Here is a 16,237-nt window from a genome sequence, read left to right as displayed (position 1 = left end):
TTGTTTTTACATTATTATGGCCATTCTGCTAAATTCTCTTTCTCAGTTACAGAATCATTTGTTCAATAAAGTTGCACATAATAAACAAATGAAAGCTAGAGATGTTATTAATCCCTCCCACTCTGCTTGATGCCAGTAGGCTACTGAACAATTAGTTCAGTTCTACTACTGGTAACTTCCAAGTTAAAAAAAAGAAAAAAAAATATCCTTGCAGTGATATCTAACTTCTCTACTGTGGTACTGTATCTTAGTCCTGCTCTACACTAGGACTTTAGGTCGAATTTAGCAGCATTAAATCGATGTAAACCTGCACCCGTCCACACGATGAAGCCCTTTATTTCGACTTAAAGGGCTCTTAAAATTGATTTCCTTACTCCACCCCTGACAAGTGGATTAGCGCTTAAATCGGCCTTGCCGGCTCGAATTTGGGGTACTGTGGACACAATTCGACGGTATTGGCCTCCGGGAGCTATCCCAGAGTGCTCCATTGTGACCGCTCTGGACAGCACTCTCAACTCAGATGCACTGGCCAGGTAGATAGGAAAAGAACCGCGAACTTTTGAATCTCATTTCCTGTTTGGCCAGCGTGGCAAGCTGCAGGTGACCATGCAGAGCTCATCAGCACAGGTGACCATGATGGAGTCCCAGAATCGCAAAAGAGCTCCAGCATGGACCGAACGGGAGGTATGGGATCTGATCGCTGTATGGGGAGAGGAATCCGTGCTATCAGAACTCCGTTCCAGTCTTCGAAATGCCAAAACCTTTGTCAAAATCTCCCAGGGCATGAAGGACAGAGGCCATAACAGGGACCCGAAGCAGTGCCGCGTGAAACTGAAGGAGCTGAGGCAAGCCTACCAGAAAACCAGAGAGGCAAACGGCCGCTCTGGGTCAGAGCCCCAAACATGCCGCTTCTATGATGAGCTGCATGCCATTTTAGGGGGTCCAGCCACACTACCCCAGCCGTGTTGTTTGACTCCTTCAATGGAGATGGAGGCAATACGGAAGCAGGTTTTGGGGACGAAGAAGATGATGAGGAGGAGGAGGTTGTAGATCGCTCACAGCAAGCAAGTGGAAAAACTGGTTTTCCCGACAGCCAGGAACTGTTTCTCACCCTGGACCTGGAGCCAGTACCCCCCGAACCCACCCAAGGCTGCCTCCTGGACCCAGCAGGCGGAGAAGGGACCTCTGGTGAGTGTACCTTTTGAAAACACTATACATGGTTTAAAAGCAAGCATGTGAAAGGATTACTTTGCCCTGGCATTCGCGGCTCTCCTGGATGTACTCCCAAAGCCTTTGCAAAAGGTTTCTGGGGAGGGCAGCCTTCTTGCGTCCTTCATGGTAGGACACTTTACCACTCCAGGCCAGTAACATGTACTCGGGAATCATTGTACAACAAAGCATTGCAGTGTATGTTTGCTGGCGTTCAAACAACATCCGTTCTTTATCTCTCTGTGTTATCCTCAGGAGCGTTAGATATAATTCATGGTCACCTGGTTGAAATAGAGTGCTTTCCCTCAGGGGACACTCAGAGGAGCCCATTCCTGCTGGGCTGTTTGCTTGTGGCTAAACAGAAATGTTCCCCGCTGTTAGCCACAGGGAGGGGGGGAGGTTTGAGGGTGTAGCCATGCGGTGTGGGGAGGCAAAATGCGACCTAGTAACGAAAGTACATGTACTATGTATGTAATGTTAACAGCAAGGTTTACCCTGAAAGAGTGTAGCCACTGTTTTATAAAATGTGTCTTTTTAAATACCGCTGTCCCTTTTTTTTTCTCCACCAGCTGCATGTGTTTCAATGATCACAGGATCTTCTCCTTCCCGGAGGCTAGTGAAGCTTAGAAAGAAAAAAAAACGCACTTGAGATGAAATGTTCTCCGAGCTCATGCTGTCCTCCCACACTGACAGAGCACAGACGAATGCGTGGAGGCAAATAATGTCAGAGTACAGGAAAGCACAAAATGACGGGGAGGAGAGGTGGCAGGCTGAAGAGAGTAAGTGGCGGGCTGAAGACAGGGCTGAAGCTCAAATGTGGCGGCAGCGTGATGAGAGGAGGCAGGATTCAATGCTGAGGCTGCTGCAGGACCAAACCAGTATGCTCCAGTGTATGGTTGAGCTGCAGCAAAGGCAGCTGGAGCACAGACTGCCACAATAGCCCCTGTGTAACCAACCGCCCTCCTCCCCAAGTTCCATAGCCTCCACACCCAGACGCCCAAGAACGCAGTGTGGGGGCCACCAGCCAACCAGCCACTCCGCCACAGAGGATTGCCCAAAAAAAAGAAGGCTGGCATTCAATAAATTTTAAAGTTGTAAACTTTTAAAGTGCTGTGTGGCATTTTCCTTCCCTCCTCCACCACCCCTCCTGGGCTACCTTGGTAGTCATCCCCCTATTTGTGTGATGAATGAATAAAGAATGCATGAATGTGAAGCAACAATGACTTTATTGCCTCTGCAAGCGGTGATCGAAGGGAGGAGGGTCGGGTGGTTAGCTTACAGGGAAGTAGAGTGAACCAAGGGGCGGGGGGTTTCATCAAAGAGAAACAAACAGAACTTTCACACCGTAGCCTGGCCAGTCATGAAACTGGTTTTCAAAGCTTCTCTGATGCGTACCGTGCCCTCCTGTGCTCTTTTAACCACCCTGGTGTTTGGCTGCGCGTAACCAGCAGCCAGGCGATTTGCCTCAACCTCCCACCCCGCCATAAACGTCTCCCTCTTACTCTCACAGATATTGTGGAGCACACAGCAAGCAGTAATAACAGTGGGAATACTGGTTTCGCTGAGGTCTAAGCGAGTCAGTAAACTGCGCCAGCGCGCCTTTAAACGTCCAAATGCACATTCTACCACCATTCTGCACTTGCTCAGCCTGTAGTTGAACAGCTCCTGACTGCTGTCCAGGCTGCTTGTGTACGGCTTCATGAGCCATGGCATTAAGGGGTAGGCTGGGTCCCCAAGGATACATATAGGCATTTCAACATCCCCAACAGTTATTTTCTGGTCTGGGAATAAAGTCCCTTCCTGCAGCTTTTGAAACAGACCAGAGTTCCTGAAGATGCGAGCGTCATGCAACTTTCCCGGCCATCCCACGTTGATGTTGGTGAAACGTCCCTTGTGATCCACCAGAGCTTGCAGCACTATTGAAAAGTACCCCTGGCGGTTTATGTACTCGGCGGCTTGGTGCTCCGGTGCCAAGATAGGGATATGGGTTCCGTCTATGGCCCCACCACAGTTAGGGAATCCCATTGCAGCAAAGCCATCCACTATGACCTGCACATTTCCCAGGGTCACTACCCTTGATATCAGCAGATCTTTGATTGCGTGGGCTACTTGCATCACAGCAGCCCCCACAGTAGATTTGCCCACTCCAAATTGATTCCCTACTGACCGGTAGCTGTCTGGCGTTGCAAGCTTCCACAGGGCTATCGCCACTCGCTTCTCAACTGTGAGGGCTGCTCTCATCTTGGTATTCATGCGCCTCAGGGCAGGGGAAAGCAAGTCACAAAGTTCCATGAAAGTGCCCTTACGCATGCAAAAGTTTCGCAGCCACTGGGAATCGTCCCAGACCTGCAACACTATGCGGTCCCACCAGTCTGTGCTTGTTTCCCGAGCCCAGAATCGGCGTTCCACAGCATGAACCTGCCCCATTAGCACCATGATGCATGCATTGGCAGGGCCCATGCTTTCAGAGAAATCTGTGTCCATGTCCTGATCACTCACATGACCGCGCTGACATCGCCTCCTCGCCCGGTATCGTTTTGCCAGGTTCTGGTGCTGCATATACTGCTGGATAATGCGTGTGGTGTTTAATGTGCTCCTAATTGCCAAAGTGAGCTGAGCGGCCTCCATGCTTGCCTTGGTATGGCGTCCGCACAGAAAAAAGGCGCGGAACGATTGTCTGCCGTTGCTCTGACGGAGGGAGGGGCGACTGACGACACGGCTTACAGGGTTGGCTTCAGGGAGCTAAAATCAACAAAGGGGGTGCCTGTACATCAAGGAGTATTTCAGGCAGGACTTCACGGAGGGTTCCAATAAGAAATGGTGCACCTAAGTTACCGTTCTTATTGGAACAAGGAGGTTAGCCTGGCCTCTGATTGATACATGGTTACATTTACCTCGCTGCACCTTCTCTGTGAGTGACTGCAGTGTGACCTAGAGGAATGAGTCCCCTAGACAGGGGAGGGGGGGAAGCAAAAGCGTACAAAACAAATCTGGTCTATTTCTTGTTTTGACCCACTCCATCTATCTTTTACATCTTTGGCTGGCAGCAGACGGTGCAGAAGGACTGCATGAAATCCACATCTCATGGCTGCTCGGCAGAAGATGGTACAGTACGACTGCTAGCCATCCTCATCTCTTGCCTGCCCTGCAGAAGATGGTACAGTACGACTGCTAGCAATTCGTATCGCCTGCCTGCTCATCATAAGACGGTTCAATAGGACTGACTGCAGGACTAAAGAGAATGACCTGGTCAAGTCACTCCAAATTTAGTCCCTGCGCCCATGTCTGCCCAGGCGCTCCCAGCCGACGTGGCCAGGAGCACCTCAGACATGACGAGGACGGCTACCAGTCGTCCTGTACTGTCTGCTGCCACAATGCAATGGGTTGCTGCTACTGTGTAGCAATGCCGTACCGCGTCTGCCAGCACCCAGGAGACATACGGTGACGGTTACCTGAGCGGGCTCCATGCTTGCCGTGGTATGGCGTCTGCACAGGTAACTCAGGAAAAAAGGCGCGAAACGATTGTCTGCCCTTGCTTTCACAGAGGGCGTGAAACGATTGTCTGCCCTTGCTTTCACGAAGGGAGGGAGGGAGGGAACGGGGGCCTGACGATATGTACCCAGAACCACCCACGACAATGTTTTAGCCCCATCAGGCATTGGGATCTCAACCCAGAATTCCAATGGACAGCAGAGACTGCGGGAACTGTGGGATGGCTATCCACTGTGCAACACTCGGGAAGTCGACTCTAGCCTCGGTACTGTGGAAGCACTCCGCCGAGTTAATGCACTTAATGCACTTAGAGCATTTTCTGTGGGGACACACACACTCGAATATATAAAACCGATTTCTAAAAAACCGACTTCTATAAATTCGACCTAATTTCGTAGTGTAGACATACCCTAAGTACCAATCAGTGACTGACTGGCTTGCTCACAGATAAGTTCAGACAAAAAGCAAAACAGTCTTTGAGCTTTGAAAGACTTCACTTGTTTGTTGTTTTCTTTTAGTTTTTCTACCTTGTTGTGGTTTGTGGCATGAGCCAGAAAAAGAAGTACTGAACTACAATGCAAGAGGTTGTTTTTTGTTGAATTTCTAGCCCAGCCTAAACCAGAAAGTTCTAGAAATCTTGTGGGGGGGAAAAAACAGCTTGTGAGATTTCCAGCCTGAATTTGTTTTCCAAGCAAAAAAGCTTTCAGATCATCTCTTAAAATACCTAATAAACCTTTAAAGTGATTTTGGGATTTTTTTTTACACTTCAGAATCCAAGCTTCTTTTTAATGCACATTATCACAACAGATATACCTATCTACAGTTCTGTTTACAGAACTGTTCCTCTCAGTTCAGCTCTACCCTTTCTAATTAGCGCTTCACTCTGGTTTTGAAACAATTGTCTCCTGGCTCTCTAGCTGCTAGATCTTTTTGTTTCATGCATTGTTTTATCCATGTCTGATCACTTTCTTCTAGGTGTCATTACAGCCATGGACTTCTGTGAACTTTTGATATTTAATTGGCTCTTGCAGTTTAGTGCTTAAAGAGGATATATTTGCTTTTCATAGTCTGTTACCATAGTGCAGAGATTCTAAGAAACCATGTTACTTCTCCTATTTATGAATTGCATGTAAAATTCATAGTCTTAACTCTGGATGGTTAATTGTAGTTGATCTTCCAGTAATCTCCGTGTCCATGTTGTCTTTTTGTGTTGATTCCACTACAGCAGTGTGGCATTAGTGAATTCTTAGGCCTGGTCTACACTACAGAGTTAGGTCAAAGTAAGTCAGCTTACATCGGCCTAACTCTGTAAACATCTACACTAAAATGTAGCTCCCACCGAAGTAACTCGTCTACTACACCGACTTAATAACTCCACCTCTGTGAGTGGCATAGCACTTAAGTAGATGTAGTTAGGTTGACGCAGTGTCAGTGTAGACACTGCTTTCCTTACATTGACTGTTGCTGCCTTCTAGAAACCATCCCACAATGCCCCACAATGGCAATTAAATTGGTGCAAGAGTTCCTGTTGAGGATGCGCACCACCAACGAAGGGAGCTTAAAGTGGACATGTAAAACTGATTCAATTACTGCGGTGGCTGTATGTCAACATAACTTAGGTCGATTTAATTTTGTAGTGTAGACATGCCCTTATTCATAATGAGGTCCACAGGCCCATGACATTGGGCACTCTGCTTACTCTATGCAGCCTTTGGAGGCAGACCAAACCTCTCATTCAGAAGCAGGGAAAGTGTGGCTCCATCTCTGAAAAACTGCCAGATTCCATCTGCCTCTCCAGCTGCAGGCAGACAGACTAGCTCCTCCTGATGCAAAGCAAATTTAAAGAAGAAAAAGTAAGGGGGGGAGGCTTAAAATCTCCAGGCTGTCAGAATCTGCCTTTATAGGCAGAGATTATTTCCTTTCTCCTCAATGGAGAAATGCCCCCACCCACTTGGAGGGCAGCAATGCTGAGAGGGAAACCAGATGTTGTCTTTCCTCCATCTCCCCCGCTGTTTAAATGCCTACGTTGGGATCTGTGCCTGTTCTGTAAAGATCCAGGCCTTTCTCAAGTGCTCAGACAGGCAGGATTTCCAGCAGCCTCTTTCCCTGGAAGCAGTGGCAAAATGCACTAGGCTTAGTACAGACAACAGCAGCAGTCCCAGGTCCAAGACCAGCAAGCAGCAGCTCCCTCCTGGTGTCTGCAGAGCAGCTCCCTATCCTCTCCCCCGCCCTGCTGCAGTGTAGATCAGGTCTCAGAGTGCAGCATGGCAAATCGATGCAGAAAAGACCAGGCCATAGAAGTGCTGTTTCCTCTATGCACACATATACACAACCCCCACATGGGGAATTCTCCCTGCTAGGAGAGGGAGACCAACACTCCAAATCAGAGCTAAAGACTCAAATAATAAAATAAATACATAGCTCCCTACCACATACATGCACAGAGCATAGACTTTCAGGAAAAGTGTATTGAGTATTGTAAACTATAGTTTGAGGTCTGTAGATACCATACATAAACTTTAGCTAGATATCCCTCCTCATATAACCTGTGAGCATGTAATAGTGGGATGGAGATTTCCTGCCGTGCTTAAAGACTGGGACAACAATGGGGCTCTTGTCCTGCAGGTTGCCATGTCTTAACTATTGGGCTTTCATTCCGAGTGATTGCTGTGGGTCACCAGGCTTTAATGTCCTGGTTATTGCTCTCAGCTTCTATTGCAGGATGTCAGTTTTCACTATCACTTCCATCTCTTTCTCCGGCACGTGGCTATGAATTGATAAGAGGAACAGCAGTGTAGATGTGGAAGAAGCAGCAGACAGTGAGGGGCCTTTGGCTCACCATTTCTTTCTTCTACCCCCCACGTCCCCTGACCTCCAGTTTCTACGGCTAGAAGGTTTATTGGTGTGCACAGTCAAAATTTATCCCAGTGTCATTACCAAAGATGGGTGTGCCTTTTTCCCCTGCGGTCAAGGGCTCATCATTTCTAAGTGGGGAAAAAAATTGTATCTGAAAGTGTGACATCCTTACTATATAGGTCCTTCGCAGGCAGCTAAATCCAGGTAGGCATAATCTCAGCTCTCTCCTTCAGACAGCATGCTAACAAGGATAAGTAAATAAACCAAAGAGAATTGTCATATGATACCTGTAGAACTGATCAATGAAATTGTTTTTAATTGTTCACTTTATTAATATAACTTCATAAGTAAAGTTTTATAAATGAAACTACATTCATTCATAAAACCAGGTACCCCAATAACTGGCTAATTGAGTTTCACTTGTAATCCAATTGCTGCTTAAGTCACTGAAACTTGCACTGTTTCAACATTGTAACTTCTGCTCACTGTTTGTCATTCATTATACTTGTCTATATTGGAACTTCCTTTCACTGTTTGCCATTCCTTACACTTGTCCGTATTGTAACTCAAACTCCATTTTAACTTGTCCCAAACTTGTCTCTATTTCAAAATGCTCACTCCATTTTGTAAAAGCTTGCTGCAACCTTCATTTTTGCAAAACCCTGCTGTAATCTTATTAGTGTAGTTTAGATGTGTGAATGAGGTATGTATGGATGATGGAATCAACCTCCAGCCTCAGCCTGTCCTGATGAAATAAAGCGTAAACACCAGTGGCAGAAGATGCAGACAACAGCCCTGACAAAGCAAAAAAGAGTCCACCCTAAAAAGAAAAGAACAAAAGTACAATTGAAGAAACATCAAAGCCAGGTCCTAGGCTGAAAGTCATGTCTGCGATTGATGGGTGATCAATCACACCGGACCCAGAGGCAGCCTGACACAGCAAGATCTATAGACTCTGAATTCAAACTAAAGCCTACAAGAAGGATGGGTGAGATGGAAGACTTTGGAGGGTAACATTCTGCTGCCAACATGGAAGGGCATCGGTGCATGCCCAACAGAGACCCCAGTCCTTCCTTGTGCCCGGCTTTCCTGGCCAGTTAGCCGCCACAAGCTACGAACCCAAGCCATGAACTCAAGCCACATTCAGGACTGGTAACTATCTAGCAGCTGCAGAATATTTGGGGGGGGGGGGGGTACATAGGTATTAGATATTAGTTATTGGTTTTAAATCAAATTGTGTTATTATAATGAACGTGACATCTTGTCTTGTCTTCTGAAACGATAGTGTAGTTTTATCTGTATAACACACCCTAAGTGCCCCTGCATGCTTTCAGAAGCAGTGCTAATATGGGTGGACAGTATAGCAGGTATGATCTCTCTCAGCCTATTAAATAAATCTCACAGCCTCAGAGCTTTTCCCTGAGAAGGAGTCAGGGCGTGCAGACAGCTATCCTAGATTTCCTGCGAATGGGGACAATTGAACCTGTCCCTGCTCTTCAGAGGAAAAAAGGCCCTATTCCATATTATTCCTAGTTTTAAAAAAAAAAAGTCAGACTGTTACAGAGCACTTCTCAACATCAAGTGTCTCAACAAAACATTTTAAAAAAATCAAAATTCAATATGGAGACCTTAAAATCCATATGATCTGCCATCGACCAAGGGGACTGTATGACATCTATACCTGGGAACAATGCAGGTGTCCATATCTCAATTCAGCAGTCTCACAGATGCTTCTTAAACTTTCCTCTTGAAGCACAACATTACCCGTATAGGTTCTTGCTCTTAGATTTAGCAGCAGCACTTTTGTTTATAAAAGTGCTGGTAGAGTTAATATCACCTGTCAGAAAGGAAGTGATCTCTGTCTGCCCCGTCCTGGGTGACCTTATCCAAGCCTCATCCAGAGTCAGAGACTATCCTACCGAAACAGGACGCTCCAAAGCCACAATTTTGTGAAAGTCTCAGTTATTCCCAATCTGTGAATGGGAACGGTTACTGTCCTCTACAAAGTTGCTTGTTGCAGAAAACGCAGAAGCAGAGAAATCTTATCTAAATAGTCTGTTAAGGGGAGTACCCGTTCATATGCTTCTGTCTCTTCTGGGATCATTGGTCTCCCATGTGGATATTCTTAGTGGGCCAGTGCTCACATGAGGCTACCACAGAGCTTTGTCTTATCCCTCCCTAAACTATTCCTTATCCACTGTAGGAGGATTCTTGGGTCATTCACAGGCGGTCAAGGACCATCCAAGGAATCTGGCTCAAATGAGAGTAAGCACAGCATAAATTGGTGAGAGCTCAGGATAATCCAATATGGTCTCAAGGCTTTGCTCCCATATCTGGACTTAACTCAAGTGCTGATCATGACAGACAATACCTCAGCCATTCATATGTAAACAGACAAAGGAAACAAAGTCTACAGTCCTTCAAAGAGAAGCTCACCTCCTGATGACTTGGGAAAAGGAAAATGTGCAGTCATTTTGCTCCCTTCCCAGCCAAAGCAAAATTGAATATTGCGGCTGACTGGCTCATCATGCAAAAGTCAGATCATCCAGAATGGGAATTACACCTAGAGGTGTACATCTCCTGGTAAAGAAATTTAGTCTCACAGCAACAGATCTGTTTGCCTTCCACCTGAATCATGAAGTTTCAGTGTTTTTTCTTTTTCCAGTTGAGATCACAGAGCCAGGGCAACAGATGCTTTGTTGTGAAGATAGCCAAAGGAGACTCTTATATGCCTTCCTTTCCTTTTTCTCTCCTCAGCAGAATGCTGAAGACAATCAGAAGAGAAGCAGCACTGGTAATTCTGGTATATCTTTCTGGCCAAGGAGACCTTGATTCTCTCGTCTTCTTGAAAGGGTACAAAGCTCCCCCTCAGTTTTCCATCTAAAGGGTTATGATATTACAAGGCCAATTATGCATCAAAATCCAAACTGTGTGAGTCTAGCTGCCTAGTTCTTGAACAGAGCCTCTTAAGCCAAAGAAGTTGTTCAGAGGGCTGATATCCACAACTTTAGCTTCCAAAAATAAATCTACAAACTCAGCATATTTGAGGGCCTGGTTGAGGGCCTTTAACCATATTTGAGGGCCTTTAACCATCGGTCCCAGGACAAATGACACCCCCCACCAAATCATCTTCATGGGTACCACAGATGCTCAGATTTCTTCAAAATGGATTTGGGTTATGCCTGTCAGTTCCGACTTTCAAAGGTCAAGTTACTGCTTTGTCTAAGTGCTTAATTTTCCTTAGAGTGCTTAGTTTTTCCTAGGCTTATGGAAGTGTCTCGACTAGCAGTTTCTCAGAAGTGGAGCCACAATGCTTCTGATTGACAGATATGGTCTGCCTCCAAGTCTGTGCATAGAGCAGAATTCCCACTTTCCTGGATCTTATTGCTCAAGAAAGGAAAATTTCAGAAAAGTTTTCCTATACTTTAGTACCAGACCTCAAGGTTTCCTGGAACTGATAGGGATAAATATTTTGAAATCTCAGCTACTAGTATGGATTTGGGGGGGGGAGGGTGTTAAATCACATCTCAGTCGTTACATTTGTGCGTGAAGAAGTAATGAGGTCATTAATTTCAGACTTGCATTTTGTTCAGCTTTTTTATATAGTAACAAATGTTTTGTTTGTACATAACCTCCCTAATTAACTTCACTTAGTTCTTGTATTCTTTTGGTTGACAGTCACTGCTAAATAGCTGAGATTGGAATTTTTCATCAGAGATTGGACCTTAGCCAACTTCCTACTGGAGTTTGCTCAAAGAGTAGAAGTGGTGTTATCACGTTGTATCCCATAGGGCAATAAACTGGTCTCTCTGCTGTCATCTTGCCAAGGAGCACAGCCACTCATTTCCAGCTGAAGTGATATGGTTAGCAGGATGTGAAAGCTGGATGAGCAGGCTCTAACAGGGAATGGGTAACCACTTGGAACAGGTCAGAGAAGCCTTTTGCAATTCTTGGAATGTTCTTCAGTCAAAAGTTATAGTTCTTGGTCTCAGTTAGATCAGCTTAACCAGTTAATTTCTTTCTCTTTTTGAAGCTGCCTAAATATACTCAGTCTAGCAGACGTTTATGTATGTTGCTCAAAAGAATAACCTGTAAGAATATACCAGGTGGGTTTATTTGCACTAGACAAGCACTTTGCTTAATTACAAACAGAGCAATTTAGCAAATGATGTGGTCAAGCAAAATTGGTATTGTAATCACAGTTACATTACATATATGGCTACTTCTGATGAGACCATTTCTTTTTTTAAATACTGCCACACTTTTGATTTTCACTGCATGTTTCATAGGCAGTTTATGTTCATGTCATCTTAGATAAATTGCTCCCTGCTAGTTGAATAATGCTCATTATAGGATCCTGGAGCATAGAGAAAAGTACAAAATTGTTAGATTTTGCATCACCTTTGTTTTCTGTCCATTGTGTTTGATTTCTGAATGCTGGCTGACTTGTGCTGTATTGAGGTTCCATCTTAATAAATAACATCAGAATTTAATTAAATCATTTGAAATTCAGAAGAGCAAGTTACTACTATTCTGTACCAGTCTGTTTATATACTTAGGCAGTCTTTGGTACAGATGTTTGAAAATGATAATGTCTGCAGAACTCTGGAATTTTCTGATTGACATGCTGAGAAACCACACCAATGCCAAAAATCTCCAGTTAAACATACACTTCATTCCTTTTTAAATATATTTTCCATTTCCTAATATCATTGAAGGTAATTCAAAATGTACATTTCTTGAAAATTATAGAACCTGAGGGTTACTTGAAGTCACTCCACCTATATAGCCTCATACCTGGAACATTCTAGGTGCACAATTCAACAGGAAACTTGTCAGATAGTTTCAGATGAAGTTGGTTGGAGACTGAAGAATGAAGTGGGGCAGAATGTAGTTTGTTCAGAAGGACCTTTTTCACTGTGCTAACTTTTTTTTTTATTTTTACTTTTTTCCTGACCAATTTAAGTGATTATAGTTATAATTAAAAGATATGATAAACTGACTGGATTTTAGAAGACACTAATTGCTTGTGTAAATGATGTGTCTTTCATCACTCTGTGTTTCTCAGTTACCATTAACTGACTTTGTAGAGAGGTACATTAAAGGACAAATTAAAGCTTATATTTAGAAGCTGAACCAATAGACAAACAGCAATTTCTTAAAATATTAAGACATTGATATTTCCCGACAGTCTGTGTCCAATGTCATAGTTATGACCTGTATGTGTAACATTTTTGTTAACGACAGGGAAAGCACTTGGCTAATTTTATAGCTATGCATTATAGAGACTAAATGGTTTTTTTTATTATTTTTTCTATTTATATCCTGCATGCCTACTAGAAATTTCTCTTTTTATTTAACAGGTTTGGGTAAAACAAAAAGGAAGACAAGTGCACGAGATGCCTCACCTACTCCTAGTACAGATGCAGAATATCCATCCAACGGTAGCAGTGCAGATCGGATTTATGACCTTAACATCCCAGCCTACGTTAAATTTGCCTATGTGGCAGAGAGGGAGGATGAGCTGTCCCTTGTTAAAGGATCCCGAGTCATTGTTATGGAAAAGTGCAGTGACGGCTGGTGGAGAGGTAGCTACAATGGACAGATTGGCTGGTTTCCTTCGAACTATGTGGTGGAGGAAGTTGAGGAAGCAACTGCAGATTCCCCAAGTTTTCTAAGTTTAAGGAAAGGTGCATCCATGAGTAATGGCCAGAGCTCAAAACTACTTCACGTTGTTCAGACACTGTATCCATTCAGCTCCGTCACAGAGGAAGAGCTCAATTTTGAAAAGGGGGAAACCATGGAAGTCATTGAAAAACCAGAAAATGACCCAGAATGGTGGAAATGTAAAAATTCCCGAGGGCAAATTGGTCTTGTTCCTAAAAACTATGTAGTAATCTTAAGTGATGGTCCTACCATTAACACGTCCCATCCACCTCCGATAAGCTATACAGGGCCATCTTCTACAGGACGGTTTGCTGGAAGAGAGTGGTATTATGGGAATGTTACCCGGCATCAAGCAGAATGTGCCCTAAATGAGAGGGGAGTGGAAGGGGACTTCCTTGTTAGAGATAGTGAATCTTCGGTAAGTGACATTCAACACTTGAATTTTTATTATTTGCTTCATATAAATAAACAAAACTACCGTATGGTGTTTGAAGTAGCAATGATGATAGTGAATAATTACCTTACATTAGTACAGTGAGTGTCTATCCCAAAAGAAGTAAGCAATTTACCAACTTTACAAACTGATATTTTTGCTATACACTGGAGTCACTTCATTCACTACTGAGGTGCAACTTTGGAATGAAACACAACAATTGTGAACTAGTTTGTGTACTAATTTTGGAGTCACTAGTCATAATTCCCTAGTTAAGATTGAATTCCGTTTTGAACTTAAAGCAGGGATTCTCTTGTTAGGTATGAAAAATACAGCATATCCTCCCCAAATTTACCACACTTACTCTGAGTACAAAAAATAATTTAAAATGGGTCTTTTAAGAAATTTAGCATCTGTAGCAGTCTTTTCTTTGTCTCGAGTGAACTTAATAATGAAATAACATCTTCAAATTTTCCATACAGTTAAAATTTCTTGAACTCTTGTGCATAGGTTTTATTTGAAGAAATTAGGTGGTAATAAAGTAAATTAAGTTGTAATTAAAGATTTTATCTAATTTTTATTATTATAATAAGTTGCAGACAGCATCAAGTAACTCTTAAGTTGAGCCACAGTGACATCAGAGGGATGTTGTAATTACGTCAAACCAAGCATAACAAATGCAGGAAATTCAGAAAAGTTTACATTTAAATGTGTTCCAAATATACTAAGGTATGGAATCACTCAAACAACCTGAACTCTGTCTTATAGTGACATCATGACAAGAAAATTGTAGTTAAAATCCCTTAGTGTGTCTTTTAAAAATAAGTGTTATCTAATCTGGGACCTCTAATACTAAAAAGCCTTAATCATTATCATATGGTTATTGCATGGCATCAGCCTAACTCAGTCTTAGGGTTTATCTACATACAATTTAAGTATACCGAAACGGTATCCATCTGAAACCAGCATAAGTACAATTCCATAAGGTGGACGCAGTATACCACTTTAAAAGTATTTATATTCCCATAAATTTAGGGCACCTGTATTAAAGCACCTTTATGCCAGTATAATTGCATCCACACTATGAGTTATACTGATTTAACTATACTGGTTTCAAAGTAATAAAGTTAAAGCAATATATATAAAACTGTGTAGAGGCCAGATCTTAAGATAGTTTTTTGTCTGAGAATATATAGCTTAAATAGGCCCAGCTATTGGAGCATTAGATCATTTGTATTAATCATTTCTACTTAGAACTTCTGACTAAGATTATTTTTCATATGATCCGTTAATCTAATATCAACTGTTTCTGTGTTGTTTAGGTTCTGTAAAATGACTTCACAAAACAATAGTACTTTAGGGTAAATACTGGTTGACAAATTGTGGCTTTTCATTAGTTACTATTAATCTAAAATTACCTTTTAGAAATTGATAATATTTTAGTTCTTCATGCTTCTGTTGAAGTCCATTTTGTATTTCACGTGCTATAATTAGTGCTGGCCAGGTAAAGGTCAATTTAAATCCAGCTCTTAAAATGTAGTCAAACGTCTGCAAAATGAATAATGTTGCGGCAGATTGGCCAGGTTGCAATCACAGGCACTTCTGAACACAGCTCTTGTTATCCAGTTCTTTTTTGAGGGAGCGTTTCCAGAATTAGCAGAAATACCCTATAGCAGGGATTGGCAACCTTTGGCCCGCGACCCGCCTGGTAAACCCCTTGGCGGCTAGGGCCAGTTTGTTTACCTGCCGCATCTGCAGGTTTGGCCAATCACCGCTCCCACTGGCCGTGGTTCACCACTTCAGGCCAATGGGGGCTGCTGGAAGCGGCGCTGGCCAAGGGTTGTGCTGGCCGCAGCTTCCTGCAGCCCCCATTGGCCTGTAGCAGCAAACCACGGCCAATGGGAGCTGCAGTCAGCCAAACCTGTGGACACCACAGGTAAACAAACCGGCCCGGCCCGCCAGGGTGGCTTACCCTGGCAGGCCATGTGCCAAAGGTTGCCGATCTCTGCCTTATAGTAAGTGTAAATCTACTCTTGAGTTTACTGGAGTTTGTTTTTTTTAACTCAGTGGTGTACTTTAAGTTGAGGTTTGCTGGCATACCTTGTTTCTGCCAGTAAGATTGTTGGTGTCAAGGGAATAATTTAAAGGCAAGAAAATAGTTTTTAAAAGTTGCTTCAACATTTTTCTTTTGTTTTTTTTAATTTAAACTCTCGCAAAATATTACTTTATTTTCTGAAACACATTTGCTGCTTTATTCTTACTACGGTTAGAAGAAGTGGAGGCTGACAAGTATTTCCACTCCTTGTAATTCTCATTTCATACACAAGAGTATTGATGACATACAGATGATGTCTTGCAAAATGATTGTCTGTGTAGGTTTCAGGCCTCGCAACCTAAGGGTTTTTCCTGGTAGACTACCGGGTTTTGGTTCCTTCTCTGGGGGAAACCCATCAAAATCTGCTGCTTCACAACTTAACTCTACGTCTCTTGGACTGTTAGTTTCTGTTTCTTGTCCCAGATTTTCTAGACATGACTTTGTGCAGCCTCTCTGTTATCTTATTTGCAAAATGTGGGGAATAA

The 16,237-nt window shown here is 43.4% G+C and overlaps 1 protein-coding gene across 5 annotated transcripts in view; it reads left to right on the top strand.

Annotated features, from left to right (window-relative positions):
- Positions 1-16,237, top strand: part of NCK2 (NCK adaptor protein 2) — a 164,108-nt gene that overhangs the window by 127,772 nt on the left and 20,099 nt on the right. For all 5 annotated transcript variants that reach the window (XM_048856933.2, XM_075130230.1, XM_048856913.2 and 2 more), the window contains one exon: positions 12,921-13,642. In XM_048856933.2, the coding sequence (XP_048712890.1) occupies positions 12,921-13,642 (722 nt within the window). The remainder of the gene's footprint in view (positions 1-12,920; positions 13,643-16,237) is intronic.

Source organism: Caretta caretta, chromosome 1 (assembly GCF_965140235.1).
Source record: "Caretta caretta isolate rCarCar2 chromosome 1, rCarCar1.hap1, whole genome shotgun sequence".
NCBI lineage: Eukaryota > Metazoa > Chordata > Testudines > Cheloniidae > Caretta > Caretta caretta.
Note: the sequence above shows the minus strand (reverse complement) of the source record. Positions and strands in the feature narration are given on the sequence as shown.